The following is a 24,352-nucleotide window of genomic DNA, read 5'->3' on the forward strand; positions in this document are numbered from 1 at the left end:
GTGTCTCCTTCAAGGTCAGAAAAGGTGAGGTCTTAGGTGATTCTTAATTTTACTGTTTTTCAGTCTTTTTTCTGTGCAATTGTGACTATATGTATCTGTGTGTGTGTGTGTGTGTGTGTGTGTGTGTGTGTGTGTGTGTGTGTGTGTGTGTGTGTGTGTGTGTGTGTGTGTGTGTGTGAAAGCAGTCAGGGAACATCATGTACTCAACCAGCATGTGAACAGTACCCAGAGAAAATAAGATAAGACAGTGATGAACCTGGCTCAGACCCACTCCACAAAAGCACTGTTGGGCTGCATTGTGTAACCAACTGTTGTGGTATCCCACACTGCGTCAGTGTTAGATACAAACATGTAAGATAAACAGCTATGCATGGAGAAACCAATCGATTTAACATTTGAATGAATCCCAATTAAAGCCAGCGTATTACACACCTTCTAACTTTTCCAGACCAAAATGTGAAAAATGTGAAAAATGTGAAATTTCACGAGAACTTACAAAGGCCAATTTTTTTTTCAATTTGGATGCATAAAGATGTTCTTTTGCCTTTTACACACACACACACACACACACACACACACACACGCACACACAGACATATAATACAGAGGACAGCAAAACTGCAAGTTCCCCTTGAATTTCAGACAAACCTTTTGTTTCTACTGATCTTTCTTTCAATCTTAAACTTGGCCCTCAGAAGCAGGGTGGGTTCCCACAGTCTCACTTTTCATGCGGAGATTAGAAAGAGACTGGGATTCCCATGCTAATGAAAATAGGGCAGAATGAAAATTTTACCACCCCTCAGCCAGCAGCTTGTTTCGCTCAGCCTGAATGGTGTGGAGAGCACAACTCTACCAACGCCTTCATTTCAGCTTCCCTTTATCTACATTACACTGCTAATATCTATATTCTGTTCCTTTACTAACTCGCTGTACCAAAAGATGTTTTTGAATCACAGTGCACCCTGGCTATCAATCATTATACAGGCAGCTGTGGCTACAATGTAGCTTGCCATCGCCAGTGTGTGAATGTGTGTGTGAATGGGTGAATGACTGAATGTAGTGTGAAGCGCTTTGGGGTCCTTAGGGACTAGAAAAGCGCTACACAAATGCAGGCCATTTACCATATATTACAGTTAAATGTCTACTTAAATTGTATAATTATTATATTGACTGTCTGCGATACTGTGACTCACACTTAAGTGCAGAGCCTTTTGTGTGTGAGTGAGTGTGTGATGGCAAGTGTTGACAGGCTTCCTTATTATCTAATTAGGCGCCATAGTCATGGTCCAAACAGATAAGGCACGGAGCGCAAGCCATGGTCACTCCACACATACCCCACCCATCTTCCGGCACACTTATGTAATTCCTATAACTGCTATCTGGAATAACTAAGCTGAGGAATGAAAGAGTGAAGAAAATGACAGAGGGAATAAACAAGAATAAAGAGGGAAGAGACGCATCAAATAAAACAGGCATCAACAAAGACAGCTGCACAAACTCAAGAATGATTGAAGAAACAACTTTAATGGATGGGTGGTACTGTTTTTAAATTCTTCCTGTTATTAGTCACTATGAAAGGACAGCGATTCCTGTGGTTCCTCTCTGTCTTCCCTAAAATACCTAGGAATATGTTTTTAAATCATATTAATGTGGCGATGCTAAGCTTCCTGGCTAATTACACATATTTTTTTAAATGAAAACAAAACACTGTCTATATATTTGGTCCTTGGACATTGGATAGTTGGTGATTTATAACTGCAACATCACTGCGATCATGATCTAAGCAAGTCAAAGAACAATTCCAGTGGTTTTACACAGTAAATCACATCTGGTTACAGCTTACATCACTGACAGGCATTTCATAACTAATGAAGCTTGCGCTGTCCTTTTAAAATTGCTTTTTCATTCTTTTCATTTGTGTTACATCAGAATCCTCAGAGCCTGACGCAGACTTGAAACTTGCTCAGTATAGTTGATTTCTAAAATTAATAGACACAGTTCCTTTTTAGACCGTTTTTTAGTCACTGATCTTGATCTGATCTGTCTCAGATGACAGCAGGCGTTACTTATTTCTAATCCAATATCTGGTACATGTTGTATCTACACTCGGTGACAGACAGGACAAAGAAGCTTAGCTGGATTTTGCTGTGGTGATGTGTCACCCAGCAGCATAATGCTATGGGTCATCTCAGTGTGCGGCATTCTGCACGTGGATAATGCTATGGGTCACCTTTGCGCCCTCCATTGCCAGGGCGCTTATGTGTGGGTGTGTTTGTGTTGTTAGAGTGCCTTGTGTCTCAGTTCTGTGGAAAATCTGAAGCAATCAGTTAGACAGCAGCCTCAGGACACCTGTTTGCCAAATGTTAAAAAGTCTTCAGAATCCCTCACTGACAGGAAGCATATTTATTCACACAAAAACTAAACGCCTTTTATTTAGTCCATTATCAGTCTCCAGCTTCTTTGCATTAGGAGAAGCTTTTGCAGCAAGCAAAAGTCAATGAACAGAAAGATATCATAACAAACATCTGATGCACATCCTATGTTTGTATTGTTGCTAAGGACAACTGAAGATGAAACCACAGCAGTGTTGGTAAAGAAAGGCCCGCGCAGCAAAGGTTGCATCAACCTGTGGTGCAGGGTGTGTCTGTGGATTTCTGAGTTAACAAACACTGATCTCTGTCTGCTGAAAGTGTTGGCAATGATGGAATTTATAGCGTGCGCGCGTGTGTGTGTGTATGCCTGCCTATTTTGGGAATTGCATGCACACTTCACTGTGTGCAGTCTTCACAAGGATTAGCAACTTTGTTATCATTTTTAATACAACAGACAGATTAGTCCAGTAATAGAGCATTGTCATGTATTTTATATGGGCAGACACGCACAAACACTTGCAAACAAACCATTCAGTGATGGTTCCAGACGTTCTCTGGCAGAGTACCCAAGGCAGCCTATTCATGTAGTAACAACACAGTAAGGTGGTAGGTCGAGAAGTACATTATAAAGCCATTATTGTCCATTTCTCTCTAACCTGGTCCCTCAGTAAATAAATCACAGGTTTATACATGACAAATCTATACCAATGTGTGTGAGAAAATCTGCTGGTTTCCAATATTCTATCTTCACCTTATGTTCCCAGAATTGCTTTTTTGCTTCCAATACACAAGTGGTCAAAGTCTATGTTATAGAGGAAACCCATAAAACGATAGTAAAACAAAGACTGCTCATGTTTTCTTTAAAGTTCCCTTTACTTCGTTCAATTATTAATAACTTCCTGTAGCTATAGAAAAACAGCGTTGCCTCTCCTACGACAGCTGCACTCTGCCTATATCTTACATCCACTAAATGTCAACAGCACTGCTATTCTTAGCTAACCATGTTTTGTCTTAGTCCCAGATGCCTGTCTGACAACCTACTTCAGACTCTTTCTCTTCCTTTAGCTCTCCCTGCCATCACTTCTGTAGCCTGCATTCGCTCGAGATTTGATTGGTGATTGGTGAGACTTTTGGTTTGTTGCAAAAATACAAAAAAAAAAAACTAGATTTAGATTTTTTTCAAATGTCATGACCAAATCTTTAATGTGGGCAATACAGGGACAGTTATCTCCAGCAAAGGAGCAATGAATCCTTACACACTTCATATCTATCTGTCTACTACACCTTCATGGGATTTCTCTGTAGCAGTGAAAGAAATGTAGAATTAGATTTTAAATACTGTTACAGCAGCTTGTTTCACTCTGATCATGAGGCCTGTTGCAGCTTGTAAGTGTTTATAAGACAAACACGTGTTCTAGGTTCTAAATTTCCCCCATATAATAGTGAACTGGTAAATGGCACTATCTACACCACCACAGAGAAAAGAGAAGAAACGCTTTTTTTTCTTTACCCCATTCTACATCCTCAACATTGCTAACTCAGCTGTGTGGTTCTACATCACCACAATATTATCTACAGAACAAATGTAAACACACAGGGTTTACAATAAGAAGGTATCCTTTTATTGTAAAGCCTGCAGATGAAAATGTATTAAATAATTTGACTTGTCTTGATGTTTAAATGTTATTCAGCACCTCATCCTCTCCTCCCACCTCCCTATGTTGTGTCTATACAGTTATTGTGTCATGTATGTGTATGTCATGGATCTGACATAAACATCACATTTCAATCGTGTCTTTAAAGAAGCACAATAAAAACAGAGCATGGTCCCAGTGCATATTGTTTTCCTTGCAAGACTAAACAACCACTGAGAAGAAATGCAGTTTTGGAGTTAAAATGAATGCAAATGTATTTTCATATTCTGCTGAAATGTATAAGAATCGATCCAGTGTTGTGTAGAAAAACAGCAATTTTACAGACTGTGATGGGACCCTTTATTTGGCTGCAGAAGCCTCTCCATGCATGCCTTGGTTTTGAGGTTATTAAATCTTAGAAGTCTGAAATCAAAAAGAAGAAAGTTCTTGTAGCAAAGCTACTTTGTGGTTTGTATGTGAGTCACAGACTGGAGCTTTCATGATCAGCAGGGTGTCAGACACAGCTGGATGCCGTCTCCACTCCACATTGTAGGAGGGCTAGGTTAGGTTCAGCAGTCAACTGGACTTAAGCCAACTGCCAGTGTCTTCTTAGGCCAAAGTCAGAAACTTATAACAAGGTCTAAGTATTCAGGGCAACAGGATGTCTCAAGGATAAACAGAAAAGCGAGAGCAGAGAGTCAAACTCGGACAGAGGTCACAATCTTATCTTCCTGCCTTTTTATGTACAAGCTGTGAACCTCACCTACAACTCTGTCCTACAACTCTGCAATCACAGTGTTTTCCAACCAGATTGGAAAAGTCTTCTCTTTTTTTCAGTCAACAGGCATGAACAAGAAGATGAAGAATGTCCCATCCCTACACAGTCACGCACCTCCTTGATTCCAAGAAGTTTTTGCTCCTTAAAGCTAAAAGGCTTGAGAAAGTCAGCCTAACTTTGCTCTGCCTAATAAAAGCACTTCATAGTCTGCGTCTTCAAATCCGGCCCCTCCTTCAGCCCCGTACTTTGGCCACAATCAATTATCTGACACTCTGTGAGTCTTTTGTCCTGCTATTTTTTTCCCTGTGCACATTTTTTTCCCCCCTTTTCACCTCCCCCTCTTGTTTTGACGGCTTAACAGCTGACTAGTCACAGACCTGATGTCCTACGATAAACGTTTGTATCATCACTGCAGGCTCTTCACCCCCCTTCACCCTGGCAAGTGGTTTTTAATAGCTGCTAAATACCGACTGACTGGCAGTGCTGAAGGTGTGCGACAGTGCCTTTCTCGTTCCAGCCAACTGTAGCCCACTAAGCCTTAAAATAAATCAGCGCATTTCCTCTCATTTTATCCTGTGGATATCACAGATCCACCCCACCCCCCTTGGGGCTTTCTGGCTCTTCCTCAAACACCAAATAAGACTTGTGACTTAAAATTCTCCTCTCGGGACATTTCCGTAACCCTTAAATCATTTACATAACACGTCTTCTGTCGCCTCCAAGAGATGTCCTGTCGTGCTTCCACGGGCCATGCTGAACATTTTATTCTGTTAACAAGTGACAAATGAGAATGATAGCTGCTGGGCAGAATGACCACCCAGTGTGAGGTCACCGTCTAAACTCGAGCCAGGCTTTAATCAGACACCAGTCCTTCCCAAAGCGAATACTTGAAAAAATGCATGAACTTCTGCAAACCTCAGCTCAGCAAGTACATGTACGAATGAATCACTGCTTATTTCCTTTTGAGCATGAAAAAACCTGCGAAGGTTTGAAATCACTGTTTTAATCCTGCGAGGAAAGTCTATGAAAGCCACATGATCCATGTCTGTGGTTCTCTCTTGAGAAGGGAAGGGTTCGGGAACAAAGTGTTCAGGCCAAAGAGGGTTTGTCAGACAAACAGTTCAGCTGGCACAGGCAGACATATGGTTGTTCTAGCAAATGGCACAGGTGAACAGTTTGTCTCACAGCCAAAATATGTCAAAAACGTTGGCACTTACATTTACCCCACACCAGGGAAAGTCAGTGCCGCCTGTAATTCAGTCATCTTCTCTTAAAAGAAATCGTTGATCTTTATCTGAAGTGTAGACAACTAAACAGATAAGCAGATTCCAATACTGCAATGCTCTATAAATAACAGCACTTATGTTATGTTATTCTAATAAGTTGTATAACTGTGAAAGTGTTGCTTTTTGTATCAGTCTGTCACACGAAGCCAGAAAAAACTCGTGCCTGTGTAACACCTTTAACAAACCTCTGCCAGCAGGCATTATTCCAGGTGCGATACCTTAAACAATGAATGCTTCAAATCATAATTCATCTGACCTATCAGTGTATTCTAAGGCAATGTTTAAAGTATAATATAGAATAAACACACACTAATTTAGAAATGCTGTCATGTGTGGCTGTACTCCGGTGTGTAAACCAGTGTGTCTCCATCTATCATAATGGCACACCCTCGCTCTCATAAATAAAGAAGTCCCACAGAAAGAGAGCAGGAGCAGAGTCTCCTAAAAAGGTGTCAGAATTAATAAGCATTTACACAGTGGTTATTAAAAACAAAGCGGACGTAGTGGACATTTGCAAAATAGTTTATATTTGCTACACATGCTAGTTCAGTGCAAAAGGCAGACACAGTTTGCACAATTCTAACAAACGTGAATATTTGCTGTGGCTACTTTTATTCTTCAATTTCTTTATTCAGGAATACTTTTAAAGGCCATTCAAAGCTTTCTGTTCTCCGTAAAGATGATCCCCTATTTTTCATCACTTTAAAAAAAGGCCACAAATTGTCTGTTCTTGCAACAGGCCGACAGTAACGAAGTGCCTAAAGATCCATTTTAAAAATAGTTCCTTTTCTAAGTTGTCTGTTATGTACAGACACAACACTGATTCATCCCTTGAGATCCCTTTTTTATGCTGATGATTCATAGCTCATGATTCGCGCTAAATGGTTTAACAAACAAGATGGGGAAAAAATTGCTTAAAATGGCCACGTATAAAGACTTTACTGAAAATAAGCGAAAAAGTAGTCGATTTCCAGAGAAACGTTTTGAAACACCTTCAGAAAGCCTCGAGAACTGTTACTCAAGACCAGTTTAATAATATTACAACAAAGCCTGGCTCCTTGGAAGCAAGATACAAAGAAATGAGGGTGACTCAAGACCTTCTGCTCTGCTGCATAATCACTTCATATTACATGACACAGCCTTACCGTTTATATATTTTTTAGAGCCAACAACTACAAAATCTGTATATTTCTTGTAAATGTCTAATCGTCACTGCTATCAGGTCACCTGCAGTGTACAGTGAATGGTTTAACTTGTTTTGAACTCCCAGTCTGTACTGTAATCATCACTGGACAAGAACTGCCTTCCAGCATACAAGAAAGAAAGAAAAAGACAGGCTTATTTTCGATACTGTGTGCCGGTCCAGCTTCTGGATAAATTTGATAAAGTACTGATAATGCTTCTTGGCCAGAACACTTTATTGATAAGATAAAACCTACAAGTAATCGCATACGTAACAATAATTGCCTTGAATGTGTTCACTCCAGCCAACCTTAATTAGGACCGTCATATTACATATATAGTCAAAATGCCAGTTTTTGTGTTTCCCATTTAAATGAAACCAATTGGTTTATTTTCATTTAAAGTTCTACCGCACGTATTTAGTTTGAAAGTTGAACCTGCAACAATTTCTGTCTTCTTTTCTTCTATTAAATTGCAAAAATTCCAGTTTTAATGGAACTTTGTTTGTTTTGTTTTGTTTTTAATATAATTGTTGTTTAAAAAAACCAAACAAGAAAGCATTTTTCGCAAGTTTTTAAAAAGTAAAAGTCTGCAAGAGTGACTTCAAGAAAGTACAGGAACTCTCACAAGTGGAACCAACCTTTATCAAGATCCCATCTGACATATACGCCACAAACACATAGCTCACATAACTTGGTGAACATCAATGGCGCCTCTTAAAGTGCTAACACGTTCATATTCTTTTAGCTTTCACTGGTAATCCCCATAGATCTACACATTTTACGTATCAGACACTCAGATACACCGTATTTAATCACATATGGCTGGCTCGGGTTCAGTATTTCCGCAACAGCAAAACTGTAGCTAACTGGAAAGATGGTATCTGTTAATTTGAGGCTGAAGTCATTTGACAGTAGCTGCCAAACAAACCATCCAACTGGCAGCAACATTGTAGCAGGACATTCTCTTCCTTGCAAACAGTGCGGCGTGAGCTGCCAAATGCTGTTTTATAAACACTATTTGGCAGAGACAGTGTAGGAGCCAGGCCAGTTTTAATTGACCTCTAGCAATAAAAGATCATTTTAATTGAATCAATATGACAACAAACTGCTGTTTTAGAATAACCTTGTGTATTTGCGAGGCATTCTTTTTAGATTACATTTTGTTTACCTTTTTTCTCTGGCTTTTTTCCCCTCCACACAGTATTGAGTTGTTTTGAAGTTGAAAGCTTTTTTCCATTGTGATGAATCTTGCAAGACTTCTTTATAAGAGTTATGCCCTATGAATAATAATTGTCCTCAGTCCTTAACATCGCTGTGTTAAAGCTGAAGAGAACGTGCACATATTATTGTCCCAGTTATGTCATTTAAATACACCCATTCCAGTAAGTAATCTATTACTGTAAACATGTAGAAGACCCAAGAAACCTGATTACACTACATTTACCACCTCGTTTGATTACTCTAAATGTGTTTCATTTGATTCACTTGATTTAATATGCAGATCAACAGGTGAAATCGCGACTTTGTATTGAATGCGCCTTAAGTGAGGTAAAGAAATGAAAATATTCTTAAGTTCAAAGGAAAGATCTTTGAAGTAACCAGATAAGAATGTACCTGTCTGATAGCCAAGCTTACCTGTGAAAGAAGAGCAATATAGACAGCATGGTCTGGTCAATGTTGCTGTTGCAGATCCCCTCATTGAGCAGGAAACAGGGGTCTCTCACAACCGACTCCAGGGAGTCCTGTCTCATGATGTTGTTCAGTTTGTCCGTGTTCAGGTTCTGGTACATCAGCTGGTTGCGGAGCTGGCGGAAGTGATTTACAGTGGGGCTTGTGGGGCTTGCTGGCAGGCCTCCTGTAGTAGAAAGGCCCTGAGCTGGGCTGCTGGATATGGATTCATCACAGCCATTGGCCAGGTCCAGACAGCAACTGCAACAGTCCAGGCCGATGGGCGAGAGGCAGTTGTCATCTGACATCTTGGAGTGCAGCTGGATGAAGAGGAAGGTCGCCCAGGGCAGGTGCAGACGTTTCAGCAGAAAATGACAGAGACTGAGCTTTATAAATAGTAGACAAAGTGAAAGACACAACAGGGGTGTGTTCCTTAGCTCTGACAGAGACACTGGCAGGTAGCCTGGGTCAGTCTAGTGTACCGTCCTGTCTCCACTGCAGGGCCAGAAGGGCTAAATGGCAGGTTGAGCTGCTCCCTGAGAAGTGCACTCACGCTGGGCCACTCTGCCTGCTTCTATCTCTGAGTTCCCCTCCTGTGGCTCTGCTGCATTTAGCCTTTTGTTCGGGGCCGACGCTGCTGCAATGTGTTGCTACTGTGGCAGGAAAAAGAGTGAACGCACCACACACACATACACACTCACTCACACCAGTTCAGCAGGAGTCCGCTTGAAAGCAAAACCCAGAAGCTGCTTATCAGTTTTTTCTCTGGACTTTTTTTTTCTGTGGTTGGCGTGCTTAGAGACAGAGGGAGGGAGTACGAAGGGAGGGAGGGAGCATGGAGGAAGGGAGGGAGCGATGAAGGCAAACAGGGTGGGGAAAAGCCTGTGATTGGTAAAAAGCATTGCTGGTGATTTATTGGGCCCTCCTCTTTTCTCGTTCGGTTTAGCCATGCGTGCACCAACAGTAAGAAAGGGAAACAGAGAGGGGTGACACCGCAGAGCATGCTTGAGACATGTGCAGTTTCAGCAGCTCCACCCTGCCATTATGACAGCCGAAGGAGTGGCTGAGTGAGAGAGGCTGCAGGAAGACACACAGAGCAATGATAACATGTGAGAAGACATTGACATTGAATTGCTAAAACTGTGTTACACATGCGTCATTGATTGTGCTGTGTTTATTAGCTTTTATCCACTATAAATTTCAGGACTTCCTTGTGGAGAACACACAAAAATAAGGCCGAGAGGCCTCAGTCCAAATAAAGACAGAGCAAAAATTAGAAACTGCAAATTACTCAGTAAAAGTGTGACTTCAAAATGTGTATATGTTGTCTATATGTTATTCATTGTATGTGTTGTTTGGATGTGACTCACTTCTGCCCTGTGTGAACTGCCTTATGCAACATCGGTCAGCGTGAAAACTAATGGAAGCCAGAATATAAATGCACTATAAAAAACAACAAAAAAAAACAAATCACATGAAATACAAAATGCATGCTGCGTTGGAGTTTTTTCTTGCAAAGTGAACAAAAACATTATCTTATCGGGCCTCCCGATGTTTAAATAGCATTTTGTCATTTTCCAGATCTGTTTCCCAAACAGCTTTGGATTGAGAAAGCGTGTGCTGTGTTCGTCCACCTGATTAATGTTTCACAATTCCTGGTAAATACCAGGGCAATGTCGTTACGACCAAAACAGACGCTCTGGGAAGATGGTACTGCTGAGGCTCTGACCTCAGATGCTGACCAACAAGCGCACTGCATGTTGTCTACAGATGGCTAGTCACACAAGAGCACAACAACAAAGATAATTATAAAAAATGCATTTACTCTGAGGCATGCAGACATTTCAGCTACACTAAAAAATGTCAGAGCACCTATTGTTGGGTAGCAGAGGGATCAATTAAGCAGAGAAAATGACTGACTATTGCTTTATTGAGTGTGTAATGATGTCCTCAGGCAGAGGGGTTGCTACTGTTTGGGTGGAGGAAACGCTGGGTTTGAAAACTGATGTGGGTAGAGACTCCCATCTAGTGGAGATCTATAGTATAGTCCGTGATTGTTTTGGTCGGCAATGATTTTAACTGACATTAACTGGAATACCTTTCTGAAAGAATTTTATAAATTATACTATTCATGATACAATTACAGAATTACACCATTCGATTATATGATATAATCTAAGCCTGGGTTTTGAGTTTATGACTTCAGCTGCAGCCATAGTTTATTATCTATTCATAGGCACTGTATCAAACTCTCATGTTAATCTTCTACACTAATTGCATGTCCACTTTGTTCGATTGACCAGTCTTACTGCTCAATAAAATGGAATAATCAGCTGATCACATGGCAACAACAACAGGTAGGTATGTAGACATGGTCATGATCTGCTGAAGTTTAAACCAAGCATCAGAATGAGAAAGCAAGGTGATATGGGAGTTATAAGGTGACATGGTTATTGGTTCAAAATGGGTTTTCTGCGTATTTCAGAAACTCCTTTCAGAAACTATCCAACGTGTGGAACTTCTCTAGGCCTCGCTGGTGTGAGAGGTCAGAGGAAAGTGGCCATACTGTCCATCCCATGATAAAGTGTACCCATGTTCTGATGGGCGCATAAGCAGGATTATGAACTATGTCACAAAATTCAAATTATTTTCTTGAATAAAACAGTGACGTCACTGTATTAACTTGGCCTCCACACGTTTTAGGCACCTTGTTGAATCTATGCCATGAAGAGCTAAGCTCTGAAGGCAAAAGAGTCCAACCCAGTATTAGCAAGGTGCTCATAAAAAGATGTTCACTGAGTGTAGATGTTTAAGTATCCAGCAAACTAATTCAAGGCTCAAAATTGTTATACTATGAAAATGTATATAAACCACTAAAATTAGAAAAAGAAGTACAAACAGGGGTTATATATATATATATATATATATATATATATATATTTTTAAAAAGCTACAATGGGAATTTAGAAACAAGAAAGAAACATATATGAAAACTTTTAAAATAAAATGTAGGAAAAGTACATATTTCCTTCAAGAACCAAAATTCTGTTAGTTTAGCTTAGCATAAATGGGAATTGGGTAACCGCTAGCCTAGCCTTACCCTAGGTAACAATAATACATACTTGCAGCTCTAAAGTTTATATGTTCAAATGTTGTGTGTTCTGTTTGGACAAATCTTGGTGTTAAGTAAGGTTATGGGTCAGACAACTGACCAGCAACCCATGATATTTATTTTTCAGTTAACAGGTTGGCAGACTTTTGAGGTTAGCATAAATAAATTGTGAGAGAATCGTCTTACCTTATCAGCTTCCACATATGCACAAAGCCAGTGTGCTGGGAGTCTGATCAATTCCAACCCAGCATAGTGAAACTGGATGCAATTATTTTTTGAGTATGATCATTAGCTGGTTCACTTGAAACAGGAGTGAATGAAGCTAAGCCGCTTAAATAGCTATTCAAACATGTAACAACGCCACATTGGATTTTAATTTTTATAAATATAGTATTGATTATGTGGCAGAAATAAAATTGAATGAACAACATTACCAATGTTGCTTAATTTTCTTACTGGGATGCTAAATAGGCTTAGTCTGCTAATTTTTGCTAACTGGTGGATAAAGAACTTAAGACTTATAACCATAAAAGCTTTTGTTTCCAAAGAATAACTATAACACAGAGGAAAAGCATAAACCAAACAGGAACTCACTTGTAAAACTGTATACCAGACAGCTGTTTTTGGTCCCCCAAGGTAACTTGTGTCATTTGCTGCTGCTACAAAGACTTTAGTGATGCTAGTTTTAGCTTGAAATCCCTTACATAGAATTTTATTTTGATTACTGTTATTTCAAGTACTAAAACACAATGAAAATCCAGAGAATACCTAAAGCTAAGGAAAAACACTGAAATGAATAGTGACTGTATCCCAAATCACAAGTCACAGCTGAGCAGAGGTAATGATTAATAAAGGGTTTTTAGATGTAGAAAAATTTACTGATAATTTACCAGATTATTTATTGTGAATTGAATTTTGAATCTAATTTAATTGAGCTTAACTGATGCAGAGATATCAGTGTTCAGTGATATCTTTAATTTAACAAAAACAGGAGAGAGAAATGTTGTAAAAAAAAAAAAAAAAAAAAAAAGAGTTACAGGAAAGTGTGTAGCCAACATCAACTCTGTCCTTTTCTGTTTATTTTTTTTAAAAAGCCATAAAAGTTAAGTTGAGCCATCTTACTGTTTACATTTTCAGATTAGATTAGAATTGCATTTGCAAATACATAATCGTTAAACCAACTCTTCAACAATCACATTTGTCTCTAGAAATACAGCATGCACCGAACTAACTAATATTAAAGTGAGAGAAAGTGACTCCCACACTCTGTCACTGAAACAGGTGTGTGGAAGTTTTTTGCTATCAGTAGCACATTTGTACAATCTGTTTAAATACGTAAATAACAGCGATAACTTTACCAGGCACATGACCACATTTTGTTCTCATCTGTAGTTAGATAGCAAAAAAGTTTTAAGGTCAATGATTAAAGTCAATAATAAACAAAACTATTTTTTATCTTAATATTGCGAGTCTAAAAGGTCAGTTGTGCCATTTTAAAGGTGATATAGGAAGCTGTATTTCATTTACACCTTTTTATTGTACATCATCTTTCTTGTTCTTCTGATATTTAAGTCTTTGGCAGTCCAAAGATTGAGACAGTAAGTGCAGTTTTGAAAAGCATTAAATTTTTACCAACTTTTATGTCTGCACCGCAGCCACTTGAGTACAATCAGCTGAGGTTAAATGTTCAATGTGCATGTACAAAGATATTTTATCAGCAGTTAGCTCAACAGTATTTGTATCTGTTGCTCTTCTGGGGTTCCAAAAAAAGACATGCAGTACTGTCATGTAAATTTCTAGCAGGTATTTGTGATTTACACACTACAGTTGTTTTTAATCTTCACTAACATTGAAAAGATTTCTGTCTGCTTGTTTGTCTGGTTGGTTTTTTGGTTAATGTGTTTTGGGGGGTTTTGAAAGTTTTTACAGTCAAATTGACAGAAATGCTAACAGAATCTCAATATTGATCAAAGTGGTGTTTTAATCAATTATAAAAAACTAATTTGACACTGGGCTTTTCTCATTTCTCTCTTTTGCCTCCTACCTGTAATACCAAAATGAATCTGTGTGTTGTCTTGAAGGAAGCCCCAATACCCAAAATGCATCTGGAGGAAAGAAGAGGTTGATCTGAGGAACTATGAGCAATGACTCACAGGTCCATGGTCGGTGTGGTTGATATAAAACATGCCAAGTGTCATTAGAGGAGAGAACTCACACACTGCAGCGGTGTTGTCTTTGATTCATTTCCCAGTGCCCAGTAACTTATGAGAAATGAGATTAGTTATGACTTGTTTACTGGAATATTTTTTTTTAAAACCTGCCAAGATACATCAAAACAAATCTGTTTTTTTCCCCAGTCCCAAACTGTTAACATGGTGGAAGGCTCTGTATGCTTTAATAAATTCTTTTCACTTGTGTTCATGTATGTTGTATATGCACACAATAAGATGCCATATTTTATTTTCTAACCACTCTGGGACAAATGAGTTCTAAACGGCAACAGCATTTTTACAGGAAAAAAAAAGTTGTGTCCTAGTTTATGCAAGCAGAGTCCGTCAGAAAACACCAAGGCCAGACTGAACCGGTTCAGACAGGTTGTCTACTACATGGTACATTTAGTTGTTGATCCATAGCCTAATGCCAGTCATGTCATACCTTGTCCTACTTTTCCCTAGTCTCTATACAATTGGTAACTTGTTTTGATGCGTTTAAATGTCCACTACATAACACCAGAACAAATATTTGGAAAATATTAGATTAAATTAATATCAAATATGACTTTATAATTTGCTGAGGGCCTGTTAGCTAAACAATTAAACAACAAAATGTGAATTATTCTGACATTTCCGACGAAAACAGTGGTTGTATCGACCAAATGTAAGCACAGCATTAAATACTCAGTTTGCATTTTATGCTTTTGTCCTCTTTACATAATATGATGGACCAGAGATGGTAAATCTGGAAGATGATCAAAAGGGTCTTTTTAAAAGAAGTATTTCTTCCATTATATCTTTACCTATTAAAATATCTAATTGTACTGGTTTTGAGATACTTTGCTTTTCATTGCACAATACTGATATCTTTGGGCAAGACTTCACTTCAAAGGACATTCTTTAAACGTCTTACTTTCTGCTGATAAAGATAATGTTCTACAAAAGATATACACTTTTCTTGCAGCTTACTCTGGGGAAGGTCTGGCTAACACGTGAGGACAAAGTTCACCTCAGTTCAGATGTACAAAACAGACTATCCTCAAACTCTGGATGAAATTAACTTTGGCTTGTTTGCATTACTTATCTTATCACAGGGATTACAAACAACTGATCTGATTATCTTTGTTATTTCAGGTTCAGTGTAATTATAATTCCACAGTTATCTAGGTTATACTTTGGTATGCCTGTGATACGGCATTAATGCATGCTATCATTTAATAACTGATAGCCAGCTATGCAGGTCAAAGTGATCGGTGATACATATAAAAAGATATATGAAATGGGATCATAATAATAAGTATGACGTATACACATATAAATATATAAATATACATATATTAACAGGAAAAACCTCTATAATGCACAATGAATACAATACAGTTACTGATTAATTGACACTAGAGGGCAGTGAAAGCAAAGACAACAAACGTCAATTTCTTTAAGGGTGAGAGTTGCCCTAACTGCAAACATTTACAATATTTTTTTAAATGTATTGCGCCAGCTTCAGTACAATTTCTGCTAAGTTTAAGAGTCGCAATGCATTGCAAATAAGATCCATGTAGGAACAGGGATCATAGTTAATAAATATGCATTGCATATTTTTAAATCCATTACAGATTCATGCCTGTGGCAGATCGTCACATGCTGGGCAAGTAATCCAGAAGGAAACAAGGGAAGAAAGAAAAGGCTCTCAATAAAATATAATTATTTTTATTAAAATGTATGAGTTACATTCATTAAAGTCAACAAAACTCAACTTGGAAAAGTAGCAAAAAAAAATAATTAACTAAATAAAATACTAATAGTAAAGACCCATTCCTTAAGACAATTGCTATCATAATGCATCACTTCTTTACTGCTGCTTTTTCTGTGTGTATTTGATGTTCTACCTCAGGCTGTGATTGGCCAAGAATTCAGAACCAGACAGGCTCAAATCCTCATTGGTTGGTAAGATATCGACCATAATCCTAAGCTTCTCTTACCCTCTGAGGATTAAATTTGCTGTCCAGTCATCTTTAAGAAATGCGCCCCACTGGTTAGGCTTTGACTGTGGAGAAGTAAAGCACAAACTCTTTGCAGGGAATATCTCATCACAGGAACACACAGAACTTAACGCAATTGGGGAGCATTAGCCGGCTGTGAAGGGGATTCAGGCCATGAGTTAGGATAGGGAAGTAATTATTGTTGTCAGGAAAGTGAAGTCTGAACTTTCTTCTTCTCAACTGTTAAAGCTCAGTCTCATGCTTTCACTATTCAGCTTTAATTTGATGTTTTTATTTTTTACTTTCTTTCTGTGAAATATTTCTGCTTCATCCTTTTTTTCTGGTTAAATAAACTTGCACTGAATGACTGTCAGTATTTGACAGTGTCTCCTTTCTTTCAAATGCTTCTAAAACACTTTTGTCTCACGTGAGATAAAATTCATTTAGACGTGTTTTTAAAAATGAGGATCTGCTTTAAAAGAAGTTGTTCAGCTTTGTGTGCCAGTACATAATTAGACTCTCTTTTGTTTAAACAGACAAAAGCAGAAAAATAACTGGCACATTTTGACAAGTTCTACATGAGGAAAAAACAATCATCTATATGTAGCTGACTGACAAACTGAAGAGACTTTTAAGCGTATGAGTAGGTTTTGCATTTAAATTAGATGCAGTATATAAGAAGTTATTGAAAAACGCACCTTTGCTAATGTAGCTAAATGATTGTTATGGATGAGCCATGATTGCAAGCTTACGCAATCCATATAAAAACATGTGAAATATATATCAGTATGCAGTGTTGGGGAGTAACGGAATACATGTACCGCCGTTACGTATTTAAAATACAAAATATGAGTAACTGTATTCCGTTACAGTTACCGTTTAAAAAGGTGGTATTTAGAATACAGTTACTTTGTTGAAATAAATGGATTACACGGCGGTACTTTCCTGTTTCATATTGTCGCGGGTCAGGACTGTTTGGGTTTTGTTTGACAGCTACGTTCTGTTGTTCCAGGCGGCAGCGTTACGGTTGCCATGGTTACAGGGTGACTCTCTCTCTGCGTGTTTCCTGGGTGAGAGAGCGCCTGTTGTTGTTGTGCTAAGCTAATAGGCAGAATGCTACAGGTATAGCTCTAAAGAATGTAGCATCATAGGCAGTGTAGTCCGTACTGCAGGGAGAATGGACTGCCATACACGTTATGTGTCTGTGAGCGAGGGAGGGAGAAAAAGGAAAAGTACGAGCTGTCATCGAGCAAAAACGGGAGCTGGAAGCATGTAAATATAATAATAACCACTGCAGCCAAGAAGAGCGCCTGACGAGCCCAGTTGTAAGTAAGCTATTAAGACTCGACTGTACACCGTGTTCGTGTTTTCCTCCAAAAACAATAAGTTCTGTTGGAGCAGCCTTTCAATGCCTCTCTCTGTCTCTCGCTAGCAAAGTTGACCCAGACAACAAAGTAAAGCTAGTTTTCGGCTATGAGCCCGACACAGAACCCACCGTATTAGCCAGAGGTCCCTTTACTACGGTTCGGAGGCGCGGACCTTCAGTAACAGTAATAAATCACAGCAATAGTACATTCACGTAGTTGTAAACAGCATGATAATATATTAAGTAATCCAAAGTATTCAGAATACATTACTCTCATTGAGTAACGTAACGGAATACGTTACAGAATACATTTTGGGGCATGTATTCTGTATTCTGTAATGGAATACATTTTAAAAGTAACCTTCCCAACACTGTCAGTATGTCCCTGTTCTCATGCATGAGTCACTCGCCCCTAGTGTTTGAAGAGCTGCTACTTAGATTTATACGCTTGATCTTCCCACTACATTTGTCTCCAGCTCATTTGAAGTTCAGACAGATTTGTGCTTAGCAGGCAATGTACTTTCAGCTGCAGAGTTCAGATATCTATTCTAACAAAACCACTGTGCAATGAGGTTTTTTTTTTATTGTTTTGCTATCTCCTGGGAAACATTATGACTAAATATCAATTTAGGTTACTGCCTATGTAATGAGAATTGGTAATGTACTTGACTCTGAAAAATATGTTAGCTTTTCTTTTTACTTTTAAAGTTTCACCTCAGCAAATTTATGCTTTTTTTAGGATGGAAAAATAGATAGGGATTCCACAAACTGCAACATGTGTGGAAAGAACGAATTTGCTAAAGACATTGGTGCATCATTATTAATCTTGTTGCTAGTGCTGAACACACTCCAAGCATTTCTCTAGCTTTTATAGTAACGCCGTTGCTTAAAACTGCATGTAATTCCAAGGATGAAAGACATGTTTGGAATTGGAAAGCTGGAGAGGCAAAGCATGATTATAGGGCTTTAGGCAATTCTGAAAATAAAATCTGAAGTGTTAAAAAATATGAAAATGATTTTTACCACATTTCTATTGACATATGCATATAACATCACTGAGCCGTGCCTGTGCAGACAGTTACAGCTGCAAGTGGGATTACTGAAATGGACCAAAAATGGTAACAGCTATCAATAAAGTATTGATTATCTTTAATGGAGGTAAATTAAATTAAATAGCTGCAGATAAAAGCATTTACTAGAAGATCTGCCACATTTCAGATTTGTCTGATCTCGCACAGTTTAGAGGCCAGACTTTTAATGTCCTTTATTTTCTTCTGCTTATCCATGCAAGGACACATCATTAGACACAATGCACATAGAACATATTCAATATTCATTCTCAAGGTGTCTTTTGAAATACAGATGTGGAGATAAATCATTTATGCGTTATGGTGCCTTCCTCTGAACTGAATTATGTGACAACAGCATAAATTAAACACACCGTTTTGGTCGGTCAGATGAAGAGGTTAGAAGTCAAAGGATGTTGTTTGGGCGAGGAAAAAGACAAGATTATGAGTCGGGACCAGTTTTATGTTGCGAACTATCCAGGTTATTTAGCTTTGTTCCCTTAGAAACCAAAAAAAAAAGCAGCCATTTACAGAAAAAATATATATTTTGATGATTTGGCAAATGTGTCTTCTTTTGTTTTCTCAGGCTTTATTTAAATGAGAAATGGCATGAGCTGTCTCCTTGATGGACGTGCCTCGGGGGACCTGTGTTTGTGCTCACTGTCCTGCAAATCAGTATTGATTGGCCTTGACTGGCTTTTAAAGTCCACAATCTCTTTGTTAATTACAGCAAAGAGCTAACCAGGGCATTAGAACAATAGATCTGTTCATTTACAACTTTCATTTGTTTTCTGCATGAGTGAGAGGGAGATATGGGTCATAATTGATTTAAAAACAAAAATCTGGGCTGAGGGGGGGAAAAGGCTATTCATTCCTCTGAAAGCTGCCGTGTTGTGACAGTTCACAGACTGATTAACACTGCTGATGAATGCATGTGCATTTGTTCCTGAGGTTAGTTGTTGCAGTGAGTCTTTTTTTTTTTATAGGTCATTTGGAGAAAAATGTGTTCCCTCAGCGGCACGCCAAGGCTGAAATAACCCTCAATCCATGCGCTAATGCACAGTTACTATTTAGATCATTATGTTGGTGACACATTAACATTTAGGAGTAATTAAAGCATAAAGTATTTGGTGCCACTGACTCATCACCACATAGTGGAAGCAATAATCCAAGGCTAGCAGATATGTCTGCTTGGTCACATTCCTTGAATTAACAGTGCTTGATACTAGGCCATGTTTTGCATCAGCATACTTACTAAAGAAAACAAAAGTCTGCCTTGAGTAATTCCCATAAGCCCACATCCACAAAACAATCTGCAGTATGCAGCAGAGTTGCATCTTCCATGAAAGGATTTTTTTAAAAAGAGGAGGGGGTAGCATTACAACTGCTGGGCCCTGTCACTCACTGCTAATTAAATCCCATTGCTTATTCCGTTGAGAGGTCCTTTTTTTCCGGACAAACATCATTAGACAAAGCACACAGGCAGCTGCAGGTGGCCTGAAATCTATCCACTTGCACAGTCACAGGAATCTTCACAGTCAGATTATTTCTTATTTTTTCCTCTTGCGCTTTGTTGTCTAATGAATTCTCAGGTCATCCAAGAGAAGCGGCAACCTGCCTGCGGCTTGAAATAGTGCTTCGTATAATTTCGCTGCATTTTAAACGGTAATCGGTGAACAACATTAATCACAATATGATTCTGAACTGTGTGGGTGACTTCTCATCCAGCAGAATGTGAAGGATCTGGAATAAAAATGTTACATCATATAATTTCATCGTACTTTCTTCTTATTTATTTATTTTAATTTTTAGGACACATCAGACACTGTTGCTTATGTAACCCAGAGTAAAATCTGTTTCCTGCACTTATTCCTGCCGTTGAATGCATCGCAGGTACATGACTCCAACCAATTCCAACCAACTTGAAAACTTTGAAACCTTTTCTGGGATTCGCTGGCTACTATAGGCGTTTTATTAAGGGATATGCCATGATCGCCAAGCCACTCAACCTCACACGTGGGTACCCATCCACACACAAAAGCTCTAAAAATGAGACTTCTAAGAGCTCACAGTTTGATCCCAAGCAATCCTTTGGTTCCAGGTGGAGTCCTGAATGTCAGTTGGCTTTTGATACACTCATTGACAAACTTACCACTGCACCAGTTCTAGGTTTTGCTGATCCGGCACTGCATCCTCCACACAGATGCCAGCACCACCGGATTGGGTGCCGCCCTTTACCAAGAGCAAGAGGGGAGACTTAGGGTGATAGCCTATGCTAGTAGGGGTTTGTCATCCAGTGAAAGTCGTTACCCAGCTCACAAGCTTGAATTCTTGGCACTGAAGTGGAGCGTGACAGAAAAATTTCATGATTACTTGTATGGAGCAAGTTTTACAGAGGTCACGGATAACAACCCACTTACCTATATCTTGACATCAGCAAAGTTGGATGCTACCGGCCATCGTTGGCTGGCTGCTCTTTCTACTTTCTCGTTCAAGATACAGTATCGAGCCGGCAAGCAAAATCTGGATGCAGATGCACTTTCCCGTCGGCCCCATGATGGTACTTCCTCTAGTGAACCTGCTCAAAAAGATGAGGAGCTAATTAATCAGTTTACTCAACAACATCTCTCAAGCAGCAGTGACGGTGAAATATCAGCTGAAGTCGTTGATGCGATTTGCCAAAGCTGTGTTGTCAGGACCCAAGCTGAGTATAGTTTGGTCGAATCCCTGTCCATCAACACACACTTACAAGTAATTACCTACTCGAAAGACTCGTGTAATGAAATATATTAACTGAAAATTGGTTTACTTTCTGTATCCTTTTAACAAAACAGTAAGTAAATCCAGAGGGGAAAGTAGAGTCTGTATAGTAGATAGAAATTAATTTATTAAAGCTTTTGATCAAAGTGACTGTGAGCATCTTAGTGCAGGTTTTTCATGTTAGGCATTACAGTGAAGTACAATCTGCAGATTAGACAAACGACCCTTCAGGGCAGTTCAATAACAGCTGGTTATAAGCTAACATAATGCCAGCTAATGTTGAGCTCAAAAACAAATCAGACTTTCTTTTCCAACAAAGGTAGATCCACTTTCAAAGAAGGCTTCACTAATGCCAGCTAACAGCAGCTAACGAAAAAAACAGAAGTGCTCACAACTCAACAGTATTCCTGTCCTTGGACAGAAATGAGCGTCGCTGGCTCATGAACGTACTCCAAACCCTTTTTACAAAGTTTTACAACCTCAATGGAAGTAAATAGACATGCATAGACTACAGATGAACAGCAGCCACCATAGCCAGGATCATGCACTTGAATCATAAGGGGAAATAAAACAATTCAATTGACTGCAATCTACTCATATTGAGTGGTGACATTTTAAATACTGTACTTAAGCTACATCATATTGTTATCAACCTCAGTCGTTTTAAATGTAGCTGTTTATTTATTTGATTACTACTGGACTTTTTGTCATTTCTATATGCTGTATTAAAATACATTAACAGTTTATCACAACATAAGATGCCATTTGAAAGGTAAGCCTAAAAGGTTATTCAGGTCTCAGTCACACAGCACAACAGTCTGCAAGCCCCTGACAACCTCCAGTTATAGAGAATAATGTATTTCCTGACCACTCGGTGAGTGGTTTCTGGAGGTTGTTGGCTATCACTGGGTGAAATTGGTTGCAAAGAAGATGCTGCACCAACCTTCCAAACCTCCTTATGATTGCTTTGGTCATCAGCAGTAGTTTGCATGAAACACCAAATCCAAAGCAAACTCAAGGATGTTTTCAGTGCAGCAACTTATACCTCTTTTCAAACAATTTTACCCACTGACTGCCAGCAAACTCCATCAACAATTCACAAACTGGTTGCAGAATAGCAACCGGTGTTTAACAGGTGCTCATTGACTGTCTGTGTAAATGGGATTTTAGCGATTGAGTCCACAACGACTGTTAGTAACCACCTGCATCCAGCTGGGAAAACATATTTTTCCGTTTGTCAGATATAGAACTGTCAGATGGTCACTGCCTGTTCTGTGAGACGGAAGCCTAAAATTCTCACACTTCTTCTTGTGTGACTTGACTTGTACTCCATGCTAAACTAAGTTTAGAAACAAACGCACTGGTGTTCTTTTCACAGATGGCACGCGTGCTTTGAATGGGGTTCATGGTGTGAGAGAGGGAGAAGGCTTCAAAGGCTTAGAGATCAAAGGTTAGGACAATTGTGACAAATTCTCATTCCTTGTGGTACTGGGATAATGCATCTGTGCGCTACGTTAACTGACCACGGAACCAGCTAAAAAAAGTTCTTAGAAAGCAGGATGACATCAGACTGTTCAGGTAGTGGATAAGGAAGAGTGACTGCAAAAACCACGCGTTTGTGCAAGAGCGTTTGCATATGAGTGTGCCTCGTTTTCATGGATATCAACTTGTCTGTGTACATATGGAGGAAGAGAAGTGCTGCTGGGTGACCCAGTGTGACAGAGAAACTATTTGAGGCCTTTGCCTTTGATGTCTGTCCAACAACACAGCACGATCTTTTTCTGTGAGCTGTCGGAGCGCTTATGATTTCATGGCAAAAGACATTTCAGTGCAGCAGTCTGATTTTCCATCATACTCAAACTGAAGCTAAAAATGACTTTCTGCTCTTTTTGTTTTTGATGCGTGCTGGCACTCGGAAAGGAGGCTTAATTAAGTCACCCTTCATTTATTGAAAACTGATGAGGAATCCGCTAAAGCTTCACATCTACCTCGATGTGCAAATGCCTCTTTTTTTCTATGGCTCATTTCCTTTCCTGAACTTTCCTTTGATGAACATTCAAAAGATTAAAGGCATTTTTTTAAGGCAGGAATTTAGTATGTCACCTTAACAAGTGTGTTATTTGCTAATGTAAACAGAGGGTTACAGTTCTTCTCTTCATTACTTTTTATGAAGGATATCTAAATGTTTCATCTTTTCATTTTCTCTTCCCTCTGTCCTCCATCTCTCCCTCTGAGCCACGTCTTCCAGTCATAACCAAGGCCATCTGAATCTGTGGCCAAAGGCAGAGGACTAACAGTTTGGGAGAGTGATCGGAAACTGTGACAACAACTGATCACGACTATTACACATTTGGCTTAGATAACATTTGCAGCAGCAGTGACGGTTTGAGTCATAAGCACACACTGCATCTTACTACTTTGATGTTATGTTATGATATTATATTAATTACATTATTATATTATAATAACATCTTATAACTACTACTGTATCTTTCAGTGGAAATAAAAAAGAACATGCACTTTTAGACTGAAAGCAGAAACATAAGATGCCTTAACGCTTCACCCTTTTCTTTCATCCTATTCATATACACATGTCCAACAATATAAAGAACAAATCATAAACCATTTATTTTTCCTATAGTGTTGGTGAACCAAAAACCATGGCCATTCAACAGCAGCCTTTATTTTGTGGAAAATACAGAGACAGCAATCTCTTCAAGCAAAATTCAATTTTTTTTATGTTTACAGCTTTCAGAGAAATTAATAGGAAGTAGGAGAACCTGTTCTCACTATTCTGTGGTTTAAATTTGCTCCACTCCTCTTCCAGTCTCTTCCATAGCTCAGCAAAGTGTGTAGAGGGTTTATTAGCTATAATTTTGTCACCAGTGATTTTCCTGTGATTCTGACTTGGGTTCAGTTTATGACTCTGG

At 38.9% G+C, this 24,352-nt stretch overlaps 1 protein-coding gene across 1 annotated transcript in view; it reads right to left on the reverse strand.

Annotated features, from left to right (window-relative positions):
* tsc22d3 (TSC22 domain family, member 3) overlaps window positions 1–9,704 on the reverse strand; it is a 34,043-nt gene extending 24,339 nt beyond the window's left edge. The window contains exon 1 of the mRNA XM_087850353.1: window positions 8,890–9,704. Within this exon, the coding sequence (XP_087706479.1) occupies window positions 8,890–9,230 (341 nt within the window). The 5' untranslated portion in view covers window positions 9,231–9,704. The remainder of the gene's footprint in view (window positions 1–8,889) is intronic.
* Between the last annotated feature and the right edge of the window lie 14,648 nt (window positions 9,705–24,352).

The sequence above is a fragment of the Neolamprologus brichardi genome, chromosome 2 (genome assembly GCF_056152115.1).
Source record: "Neolamprologus brichardi isolate AB-2024 chromosome 2, ASM5615211v1, whole genome shotgun sequence".
Classification (NCBI taxonomy): domain Eukaryota; kingdom Metazoa; phylum Chordata; class Actinopteri; order Cichliformes; family Cichlidae; genus Neolamprologus; species Neolamprologus brichardi.